Source organism: Bradysia coprophila (genome assembly GCF_014529535.1).
Source record: "Bradysia coprophila strain Holo2 chromosome IV unlocalized genomic scaffold, BU_Bcop_v1 contig_84, whole genome shotgun sequence".
NCBI classification, from domain to species: domain Eukaryota; kingdom Metazoa; phylum Arthropoda; class Insecta; order Diptera; family Sciaridae; genus Bradysia; species Bradysia coprophila.
This window is the reverse complement of record NW_023503376.1, coordinates 3,039,220-3,051,622: the sequence shown is the minus strand read 5'-3', so window position 1 is coordinate 3,051,622 and position 12,403 is coordinate 3,039,220. Positions and strand designations below refer to the sequence as shown.

The following is a 12,403-nucleotide window of genomic DNA, read 5'->3' as shown; positions in this document are numbered from 1 at the left end:
TCAGATCAGATCAGATCTGCTTCCAATTTTCAGATTTCAGATCAGATCAAGCCGCCTGAGATCTGGATCTGAATCTGAAATTTTCAGATCGCATTTTTTCAGATTCAGACCAGGTCAGAACGATCTGTTTCGAGCCCTAGATAAGCTCTAGAAACTTTTACCGAAATGAGCTCTGGTTTATTTGACTAAAGCCCGGACTTATCATACTAGGATACCAGTTCGTTCCTTTTGAAGTTCTTTGCATGCATCGCCAGGTGGGCTAGGTCTGTATGTGAAAGGTAAAACTGTCTGCAAAAGTTACAGCAATCTGTAAAAGGTAAGGCTGTCTGTACAAGGTAAGGATTTATGTAAAACATGAGGCTAACTCCAAAAGGTACGACTGTCTGCCAAAGGTAATATGAACTAGGTACTAAATACGCTTAATGAATATAGTCAACATCCAACAACGTTCCTTCATCCCATGAACAATTTTCGAAAATTCTCCAAAACCGCAAACATAAAATTACGTAAGACATTTCGTAGATATTTCAACAGTGAGCTTTATATAATACACCCGGCGTATGCAAAATCATCTTCAGAAAATCGTCACGTTAGTCACTTGCAAAGTTACGCTATTTACATGAAATACGTGTTGTATACCATAATCTTACGTCTATCAATTTTCTTTTAAACGTTCGCATGGACGGAAAATGTATACAACACTCATACACACATCGATCTGATATGCGATAACTACACATACACACACATATATCAATTAGATCCAATTGACTCTCAATCGTAAACAAAAATCGCGTGATGGTATTAGTTTGGAAAATAGATGTTGCCAGTTTTCCACCGATTTTCCATTAACTTTAAATGAAAACGCAGTCAATGCTTGTGTACTTCGTGTATAGCATGCAATCGAATTTTCACAGATGTTCTTCATTGTGTATGTGTGTATGCTGTGTGTACGAAAATTTTTCTCATAATTTTCCCGTTGTGAATGTATCGGTGCGTCTGTATACTAACCCAACAGAATTGTAAAAAAAAGTTCTCTACAACCGGAGTCCGTTTTGAGCTTTCACCGCGATTATACTGAATTCAGACATCGAGAGAGTTCACCATAATAGTTTTTTTTTTAAATTTTCCTCATTCCTCACTGAAATTTATCAAGGAATATCATACACGACCTTTGGATTAAATATTTTAGTTTTTCTTTCTATTAATTTTCATTCTTTCTGGTTTTCATTGAAAGAAAAACGGATTTTTGTCTCATTATTTCTGTATGGAGAAAAATGAATTAAAATTTACCAAATCGAATTTCGAACGAAAAGTGTTTTAGTGTTTTTAAGAATCCGAGTATATCGTTATAATTCGAGTATAAAGTGTGTCGTTTCTTTGATATTTATATATATATGCAAACGTTGTTTAAATGAAAAAGATTTTCTATTTGAGATCATGGCGATAGAGCGAGCCATTAACTAACGAATAAACCGTACGTGAATGTCTGCGTTTTTTTTTCTTCTTCAATAGCTGTGACTGCCTTCGTATTAAGTTGTGTGTAGTTCGGACGGTTACGACGTGGAATACCAGTAGCTGATATTTATTTATAATACCCAAGTGAATTTTCATCATCAGCAGTATCAAATCATTGGAAAAAAAAAATTATTAAATTTAATTACTTGAACGTTAAAGTTAATTTCTGAAAAAATTGAAATCCTTTTTTTTATCGAATGGAAGAAAAAAAAAGGGAAAAACAAGAACGAATAAAAAAGAATCTAAAGTGAAAATTGTGTGCTCGTTCTGCTATTAATTAAAAGTTTTTGTTGTACAAGAGAAAAAGAAAAACAGGAGACATAAACGACGAAAAAGTGACACTTTTCCACGTAAAAATATTAATATAAGAAATTTGGTCATTGTGTATTTATAACTCTCTCGTTTTTCGAATGAAAAAAAATAAATAAAATAAAATCACCGAAACGCATCCTGCAGCCGAGATTTATTTAATATTTTGCCCACTAGCAATGTGTCAAGATTGTATATTGAAAATGTTGAATTTTACACATTCATATGGGACTGAGTCATATTGCAATATTTAGCAAAAAAAAAACGAAAAATGATAAATAAAAAAGGAAACATACCTTAGTCAATACGAAAATATTTTTTTTTTTCCGAATTTTCCGTATAAATATAAAATGTGCAAATAAAAACAGATGGCTGGTACATAAGGCAATCCCATCTTTTAATGGTTATAATCTAAAATTAAAACTTATATTTCAAGCCAGTCCACACAATATGGATGGAATATCTTTCTCTGCTACCTAACCGAATTTTGAACACAATTGTTGGAAATTTTGTGTATATTTTTATTGTTCGAAAAAAATTATTTTTCTTTTGATTCTCTTTCGCTGTTCTGATGATGTTTTTCTCGTGGTGCTGCGTGGTGTTTTTAGTTTTACATTAATACGATTTTCCCCGTCCGTTCGTTGTTTGAACAAACTTACTTTAATACACACCAATAACAATATTGTGTACGCTTAATGTACACACATAACTAAACAACCGAAAGCCCAACACCATTTTAATCACCATCAAAACATATTAATTAATAATGACATGGCATATCTCTTATGAATATGTAAATGAGCTTTCCCGTATACGTGAAATATGCAAACATTTACGTCCAAACTTTCGTCGGATTCGAAAAGTTAGCCAATTGTTCCGTATGTTTTTCAACCCCCCCGATATCATCTTGGGTACGTTTCGTTCGACATAACTTTCATAAAATGTTACAACATATAATCACTGTTTAACTGCGAACTAACGGAACGAGGCAATGAATTAAACTTTTTTTTTTAACATTTTGTTCGCATAATTTACACATTTTCAAATCAATATTACTGCACCATATGTCAGGAACGGTGGCAATATTTTGCGTTCTTTTTAAATGCCATGCTATTAATTAAACATTAAAACTGACAAGATTTGTTGGGTTTCGTTGGAGCGACAGAGTCGTATCCAGATTACTGGGGAGAATAGGCAGTTCACACTCAAACCAATAGTTCTATATCTTCTATGACTATATCTACATAACATTGTGTCATCAGCAACGACTACAATAGTACCGGCTAACGCCTAGTGAGTCTTTTTTCTTTTTCTTTTTGAATCTCACCATCGTTTTTGAATCTCCTGTTTATTGCCAGCTTGGTATTCATTCAAGTACCACTTCGGTATTCAACTACCAAATTTTCGATTTATAAATAAGCAAGCGAGCCGATTAATATCATCAGTCGGTGTGCAGCTTTCAAACATTAAACATCTCTACAACCTCCGTATGAGTTTGGTAGTCAACTACCACTTTGGTAGTCAACTATCACTTTGGTAGTCAACTACCACTTTGGTAGTCAACTACCACTTTGGTAGTCAACTACCACTTTGGTAGTCAACTACCACTTTGGTAGTCAACTACCACTTTGGTAGTCAACTACCACTTTGGTAGTCAACTACCACTTTGGTAGTCAACTACCACTTTGGTAGTCAACTACCACTTTGGTAGTCAACTACCACTTTGGTTAGCAACTACCACTTTGATAGTCAACTACCAAATACTCGATTTACAAATAGACCAGCAGGCAGAATAATTTCATCAGTCGGTGTGCATCTTTCGAGGAAGAAACATCTTTGCTACTAAATATTTTGGGGGTCCAACTACCAACAACTACCAAACTTTCAAGTTGCAATGTCTGCTATGAGCGATCGGTTACCAGATAACAAATAATAATTGATTTGCCTGGTGTTGGTTTGCTCATAGTAGCTACCGTGGTAGTCAACTACCAAATATTTGAGTTATAAATAGGCAAGCAGTCGGAATAATTTCGTCATTCGGTGCGTAGCTCTCAAACGGTAAACATCTCTGCTACTAAATATTTTGGGGGTCCAACTACCAACAACTACCAAACTTTCAAATTGCAATGTCTGCTATGAGCGATCGGTTACCAGATAACAAATAATAATTGATTTGCCTGGTGTTGGTTTGTTCATAGTAGCATTGCAATTTTAACTTTTATCAATCACATTTTATTTGTGACACAGACGGACGGACGGACGGACGGACGGACGGACGGACAGATGAAGTGCCCACAATAGGTCTTTTTTTCCTATGGAAAAAAGACCTAAAAATAGTAGCTATTACGGTCATAGTCCATAGCAAAATATATGTTAAAACAAATGAAGTAAAAGATTTGATTTCTGTCTATAGAAAATACTTTGATCAAGTCAAGTAATAGATTCGGTAACTTTCCACAAGCAAAACAGTGTAGATTGTGTATCTGCAGGCAGGGGCGCCGACTTCTAAGGACAAGCGAGGCTCGGGCACCACTACTCGAATGATGAGCATCACTACATCTTTCCAGTTTTACTTGAAAGAGCACCACTACTCCCAGATTCGCTTGTTGTATGAGCACAACTACTCCCAAACACAAGTCGGCGTCCCTGTCTGCAGGTTTTTTCAGCCTTCCCTGGTGTCACCAACCATTCAACTTAGCCGAATACGGACAAAAAGAGAACTTGTGACGAAGGAACCGCTAGTTTCTATGTGTGAAAGTGGTGAAATGTCACAATCTATCGACAATCTATCTTAAAGAATTAACCTCACTTAATCGGCTGTTTTTCCTGATATTTCTCCCGACTATTTTCAAATGATTAGAAATGATAAGATTCCATCAATATCTCAGAATTTGCTTGTACACACATCGTTTCATGATCGATAAATAACTAGTCGAAATAACAACTCTTCCAAATAATTATGAAAGTACTCCCGACGCCCCGAACAAATGACGGAAATACTGGCGTGTAGATACGGCTCTGCGAACATTATATGAAATGAAAATCAGTAAATCTGGACCCATAAAAATTCTTGGCTCGTCTATAAAATGTTTACAGTTCACATGGGAGTTCTTGCTTCAAGAAACAAAATGGTTAATTATCACAGATTGGATTGAGTTAACGCAATTTGTATTTATTTTCTACTTTAGAGTTATGTTCGGTTTTTTCCTGTTCGAAACGGTCAACATTATTACTTATTCGGTATCATGACCGAACAGTGTCTAAACATTAGGAAATGATTAAGAAATGCCTTTGAATAATAAATCCGACAGTCTTAATTCATTATAACCGTACCGGAATGTACGTAATGCTAAATTTTTAATAAATTTCGTTCCCCTTAAAGGCACCTATCGTCACTCATTAGCATTCTATTAAGCTCGTTTATTGCTTTAGCATGGTATACGTTCTTGTATTCAAAAATTTATAGCATCGGTGTTCTCGAATGTATGTAAATTATTATGGTTTGGTTCAACCATTTTTCATAACGCATACTCACCCCGAAAGCCCATTAAGAGCAGAAGACAGATAATTTCTCTTTGAAACGTTACGATTATGCTTATTTTGTATAAACATTTCTGCTGCTTTAATTAGCTATACATTAACCATTCACCAAGAGTACATTTGATCCGTATGTCTCGCTGTATGCTACGGATCCTCTCGGAAAAAATATACAAAATTCAGACCAGGTTCACTGAAAAAAAGAACGTACAAAATTCAGTCTCGTTTTATGACATAATTTGTCACCGGTACAGTGGTGTGTTAAGTGCGCTTTTATCGCAATAACTTTTTGTTTTATGATATTAATTAAAAATTTCATTTGGAAATGTTACGTTTCACATAATTCAAAAAGTTGTTACCGTCACTAAAACGTTTTCATTTTAATGTTTCGTTTTACGAGAAAAAGAGAATTTTCTTTAACCGAATGACATTATTTGTGCGTTGCATTTGAAAACATTAAATCCACTTCAGTTTTCCTGTCCTTGATGCAGCATTTCTTTTAGATTTTCAATTTAAATTTTCTTTTTTTCTTTGAAATTTTTGTGGAAATCTTTTCTTAAGTTAAAGGGAAAGTTGTATTTCGAGCGGAATTTTAGATTACATTGGATGCAGCGAAAGTAATTCATTACATGAGGTAACAGATTGTTGATAAAAACAAACTCAACAAGCCTCGGTAACTGTGTAGAGTTTGTATATAAGCCGAAGACGAGGTATATGACTAAACTTGTCGAAGCAAGTTGCTCAAGGACGCCTGAGTGAGTCCCATGCGAAAGGAATTCACGTCAAATGAACCGAAAATATTCTGCATGTAATGGACTGTTTGATAGTCGAGGTAATAGTCAACTTTCGCAAGCGGCAGGTTGTAGGTTACATTACTTACTTACATTACCGGCACTACAACCCATTAAGGGTCTTGGCCTTCTCCAACATGCTTCTCCAACCGGACCTATTCGCGGCTAACGATTCCCAACGAGTGACACCGATTGTTTGAAGATTTGAGAGGACTGCATCGAACCATCTGGCCTTTGGTCGACCTGCATTCGTCTTCCCTTCAGGTTTGGTTTTCAATATTTTCTTCGGAATACGATTTTCCTCCATCCGTTCCACATGACCGAGCCACCGAAGTCTATTCAGTTTGATGATCCTGACTATGTCTGGCTCTCCATAAAGCTGTTTTAGCTCAAAGTTGAATCGTCTGCGCCATCTGTTTTGATTCGGATCCAGAATCGGTCCGAATATTGTACGCAGGACTTTCCTTTCAAACGTGAGTAACGTCTGTTCTTCTCTTCGTGTCATGCACCACGACTCCGAGCCGTATGTTACAACCGGTCTTATTACCGATCTGTACAATGTACACGTTGAAACTCTGCTAACTGACTTGGACTTGAGGATGTTCAACAGACTATAATAGCTTCTGTTTCCTAAAGTTATTCGCCGTTTGATTTCGTCCATGATGCTGTTGTCGGTATTTAGCTGAGATCCCAGGTACACGAATTCGTTCACCACCTTGAAAGTGTGAGCGTTGATTTGTACATTCTGCTCGCGCGGTCGGTTCGAATGGGTGATGATCATGTATTCCGTTTTTGTGTCATTCACCTTTAATCCGAGGTCGGAACCTTTCCTCTCCAAGGCCACAAAGTTTTCTTTAACAACTTCCATATTTCTGCCGATTATATCCAGGTCATCTGCGAAACCAAGTATTTGACTGGATTTGGTGAAAATGGTGCTGCTGGTGTCTGTCTGGGTGGCTCTCACTGCTGCTTCAAGAATCAGATTGAAAAGCAGCGTTGCGAGAGGATCTCCTTGGCGTAGTCCTTCCTCAATGTCAAACGATTCTGACAGTTTGTTTCGAATCCTTACACGGCTGTTAGCTCCTTCTAACGTCATTTTCGTCAGGGCGATCAGTTTTTCGGGGATGCCAAACTCGGCCATCACTCTCCACAGTTTCTTTCTGATCACACTGTCGTATGCTGCTTTGAAGTCAACGAAAAGTTGGTGCAGTTCGACGTTGTATTCCTTGCACTTCTCCAATATTAGTCTGATTACAAACATTTGATCTGTTGTTGAACGACCTTCTCGGAATCCACCTTGGTATTCACCAACTGAACATTCCATGTACGGGAGCATTCGACGGTATAAAATTAACGCGAATATCTTGTAGGCAATGTTCAGTAAGGCTATTCCTCGAAAATTACTGCAATCCAACTTATCACCCTTCTTGTACATCGGACAGAGTATGCTGGTCTTCCATTCATCGGGCAGTTCCTCTTCATTCCAGATACGCACCACGAGGTCGTGAAGTTCCACACATAACGCATTACCTCCGTTTTTAAAAAGTTCGCCAGGGAGATTGTCTATACCCGCGGCTTTGAAGTTCTTAAGCCCTGATATCTCCCTTTCGACTTCCTGAAGCGTTGGTTGTGCAATGAGCGGCTGTGCGGTTTGAAATGGTGGATCGTTATCTTCGGTCTGACCAGGTGGGCTAGGGTTACATTGGATGCTGCGAAAGTAATTCATTAAATGAGGTAACAATTTTGTGATAAAAATAAACTTACATATGGGTTTTTGAGGAACAAGCTCCGGTAACTCTCTTTTCGACAAGTGTAAATTTTGCGTATTCGAGTCGTAGACGAGGTACACAACTACACTTGTCGAACGGTTGTCGAAGCAAGTTGCTCAAAGGCACACGAGTAGGTTTCCAATTAACGGAAAATTGTTTTCGAAGTAAAGAAATACGTAGCAACATCCAATGTATTCTGGTTTACTACAGTGAACGACATCTCAAATGTCTCACTGTCATTTTTTTCAGAGAATGTCATTGTAAATTTGCAATGACACAATAAAATTCTCAGAAATATTTGACAGTGAGACATTTGAGATGTCGTTCACTGTATCTGCCTCATGCAAAAATTGACATCAATATCGAAAAGCAAAAATAAGTGAACCAAAAATAGTCTAAAGTAATGGATGATTTTCGCAGGGGTTGAACTACTAAGTTATGGTCAACTTTCTCATGGGTCAGTCAATAAAAACACTTTATGATACCCATGACTTCTACTCCCATTTTCCCGAAATTATTTCTTTCATTTCGAGTGAAATTTATTTCTTATAGTTACGACTAAGTCACCACCTTGTTTAACAAAATGTTATGATTGCGTTAACGTTTCAGAGTGTACTTACTGTACATCTTGTCGTTAATTGTGTTACACTTTTATCTGGTTTACCCACATTGAATATTAATGGGATAAGAACCAGTGTTCAGCTATGTAGGAACATTTCCTATGATTGATGTTTTGCCCAAAATATTTCTAATTGACAAATGTTGCGCTCTTTTTTGACGCGATTCTATTTTTAGACATTTTGTAATATATATGTTTCCATCCAATCCAGCATCAATTTTACTAGAATTAATTAGCAATTACGAGAAATTAATGAGATCTTGACGGAGAACTTTGTTTCTGATTATATCAATTTAAAGTAATAAAAATTTTATCAAATAATTTAAAAATAAATAAATTTGAAATTAAAAATAAATCAAAATGAAAAAAGCGAGCGAATATACCTAACCATTACACACCATGCGAAAAATGAGGAAAGAAAGAAAGAGGAAAAATAAAATAATGAAAAGCCGCCTAGTTAGTTAATATTACGGGTAATACACAGTTTTGTTAGTTGGTGTTGTAGCTATTTTTGTCAGAGTGTTCTTCATTCTCTTGATGTACCCAAAATAAATTCACTGTATATTTCAGTGGTGGTTGTCCGTTTCATTTCTCCCATTTGCATATCCACAGAGCGTGTGTGTGCCAGCGTATCTCGTTTGATAAGCCGCTCACATTTTAATTTACGAATGCAAAATTAATGGAAAGAATTTTCGTATGAGTCAGTCAAGTGAATCTTTTTCTCGGTTCTTTGTTCAGGAACATCCGACATTGACTACTGTCCAAACGCATAAAGTCCATTGCCATATCGAATCACTCTGACGAACGCCGCCTCTGCGCTTAAATATTTTCGTTCGGTTTAAATAACTTTTCAATCCATTTTACTTAAAAAAATTAGTTAAAGAAAAAGAGAAATATTTTGTATAATTTCGTAATAAATACACCTTGACCTTGTTTGAGTAAAACAAAATTTTCTTTCTTTAGTTTTTTCTCTAAAAAAAGAAAGAAAGAAAACTCCGACAATAATGAGAGATGAAATATTATTTCAGTCACAAATTGAAAACTGAACATAAATAATGTAATCAACATGTGGTGCATACACACACACAAAAAAGTCGAAAAGAAAGTTAAGTAATCCTAGGAAAATAAACAGTTTTCCGATCAGTTTTGAATGAAAATTTATTGAAACGAAATTACGGCTACACAAAATATATAGAACATGATTCGGTGGAAATAGGATCAGAGTTTAAAATACTTAATCAAAAAATACCGAAAGCCAAAAAAAAAATTGAGTGGAAAATTAATTGTGATAAAGTACAACACTGACATGGCGTTCGATGGTGGTTCGGATTTCCGGTAACCCGTTCAGTAACAAAAAATTTCGACAGCGAAAAAAGAAAAGGAATAAATCGCCGATTCGAAATAGTAATATAGCTTTAACCGAGGAACAAAACAAATTCAAAATTAGTTCGATCAATTAAGACGGAATCGAAATAATTCAATTGAAACGGAGTTCAACGGGTCAATTGTTAAAAATGCAGCAAACACAAGACCAACATCACTTGAACGCCAACGTAAACAGTGCAAATAATCAGGGTCAGCAAAATGGGAACGTTGTAACCGGTACAGCTGCACCGAATTCGCCGGGATCAACAGGCGCCACTGTTGGTCGAACTCAGATCAGCGGCGGACGGTTCGACTTTGAAGATGGCGGCACGTACTGTGGTGGCTGGGAAGAAGGAAAGGCGCATGGACATGGTGTGTGTACGGGACCGAAACATCAGGGTGCGTATTCGGGTGCTTGGAACTATGGCTTCGAAGTGTCTGGCGTTTATATATGGCCGAGGTGAGAACAATTTTGACAAAATGTTATTTTCTCGAAAGTGTGTCGGTTTCTATTGCAGTGTACGCACATGTGACACATTCAATTTGATCTTATTAGTTTTCTATAATGTGTGCTAATGAATAATATAATGATGCGTGTCACATTCGGGGTCTATTTTTAATTGAGCTTAGGCGACATATGGCAAGTGTTTAATGTTCTATCGTATAAATTGTGCACCGAGCTTAGGCACGGCACGCGTAGATTATTTATTTTTTCGAATGAAAACAAAAATTCTTCTGTGTTTGTTAAAACAAGCAGTTTATTGGGTTAAGCGTATGCTGCTAAAACTGTAATAGCTTTCATGATTTATGTTTTCCACTGTGACAGTACAGTTGTCCAAAAATTTATTCATTAAACTGATATAATGACCGGTGAGGGGAATTTGTGTTTACTGCCTGCCCCATGCGAAAGTTTACCATTACATAGCGACTAGTCCACCGCGAAAATGCTCCATTACAGTAGAATATTTTCGGGAATTTTAATGTGAAATTCAACTGTCGCATGGAGTAGACAGTAAACCAGAACACATTGGATGCTGGTACGTAATTCATTAATTCGAAAACAACTTTGTGAAACTCACATACTCACTCGTGTGTTTTTGAGCAACGTGCTTCGTAACAGTTAATTTCGACAAGTGTAGTTGCATACCTCGCCTTCAGCACGGATCTGCAAACAAAGTTGTGAGTTTCCTTTTATCACAGAATTGTTACCTCATGCAACGAATCACTCTCGCGTTTCGCATCATCCAATGTAACCGACCTTGCTGATTTTTATTTATTTGAATTCTTTGCGGTTGTTTCGGACTAAAACTTCACTACGCCTGCCTTTCTGAATCGGCTTATCATCTGTCTTTGACATCAACTACAAAAATTGGTGATGACCTAGAGTTACGATGCTTCTTCTATTGTAAAATTGTTAAGAGTCGATATGACTCTGCTAGGACTTCAGGTGATTGGGAAACAAGCGGTCTCCGATTTTCACTTATAGCTCGTTGGATTCGTCTTTCAATTCTAGGGAACACGTGTCTTTCACTTTTTCTTAAAAAAATTATTTTCTGTCAAAAGCTCTCAAAAGTAAAGACACGTCAGAGGGTACCGAAAACAGTTTGTCGGCAATAACTCAAGTAAAAATGATTTTAAATTGTTGTTATGTTGTACGAATGTCGGCCTTGGAAAGACCTACAGGTAGAGCATACGCACTGCTTGGTGCGAGTACATCCACGAGAGTTATGACTAAAAATATTGTGAATGTTCGGAGAGTCCGGATTCTCTGCAGCTTCGTTGTTCCACGGAACTGAGTATGGGATGTTGTAGCTGGCCTCACACACTATCGTTGCACATATAAATGAACCCAGTACTTTTGTGCTGCAAGCCCACAGATGTCTTGGAAAAAAGTTGGTGCCAAAATGCAGATTTTTTTTTTCTGATGGCTCTACAGCTGGAACAGCATCTGGAACGGTACTGCGGCAGTCATTTTTTATCGTCTACTATTCTTTTACCTTATCAATCGAAAAACGCTTGAAAAAGATTTGGCGATATGACTCTTAAACAAATGAAGTACAAGATTTTTTGAAACACAACATTTTATAATGTTGGATGACTCATTCTACCATCTCACATTGTAATATCCCTCCAATAACATTTCCTATGTAATGCTAACTATAGAAACAATAAACTCACATAATAGAAGCAATCAAGTTTCAGTGAAAAAGTTTTTTTTTTCTTGCTACCAGCGAGCATTGTGTTTCAAACATAAATAAATTCGAATGATTCAATTCGTTTAAATATAAAATTTTCTATTAATCATTCGTAACACTCATCCAACAAAATACGTTTTTGTACGCCGAATTTGACGATGATGGTAAAAACAAAGTTTCATTTTGAATCATAGTACAGAACGGCTGCATGGCACTTTTGTGTAAAGGGAGTTTATTATCGATTTTTGCATATAAAATGATTCATTTGAAGATCAAAAAAACACTCCTTAGCGAACCGAA

At 36.6% G+C, this 12,403-nt stretch overlaps 1 protein-coding gene across 4 annotated transcripts in view; it reads left to right on the top strand.

Moving 5' to 3' along the window:
* Window positions 1-1,043: 1,043 nt before the first annotated feature.
* The window catches only part of LOC119072829 (junctophilin-1), a 63,722-nt gene continuing 52,362 nt past the window's right edge, over window positions 1,044-12,403 (top strand). For 2 of the 4 annotated variants that reach the window (XM_037178131.1, XM_037178132.1), the window contains exons 1-2: window positions 1,044-1,868; window positions 9,572-10,368. In XM_037178131.1, the coding sequence (XP_037034026.1) occupies window positions 10,058-10,368 (311 nt within the window). In that variant the 5' untranslated portion in view covers window positions 1,044-1,868; window positions 9,572-10,057. Of the gene's footprint in view, window positions 1,869-9,553; window positions 10,369-12,403 lie in introns of those variants that run through there. The other 2 variants (XM_037178129.1, XM_037178130.1) reach the window with 2 other exon arrangements.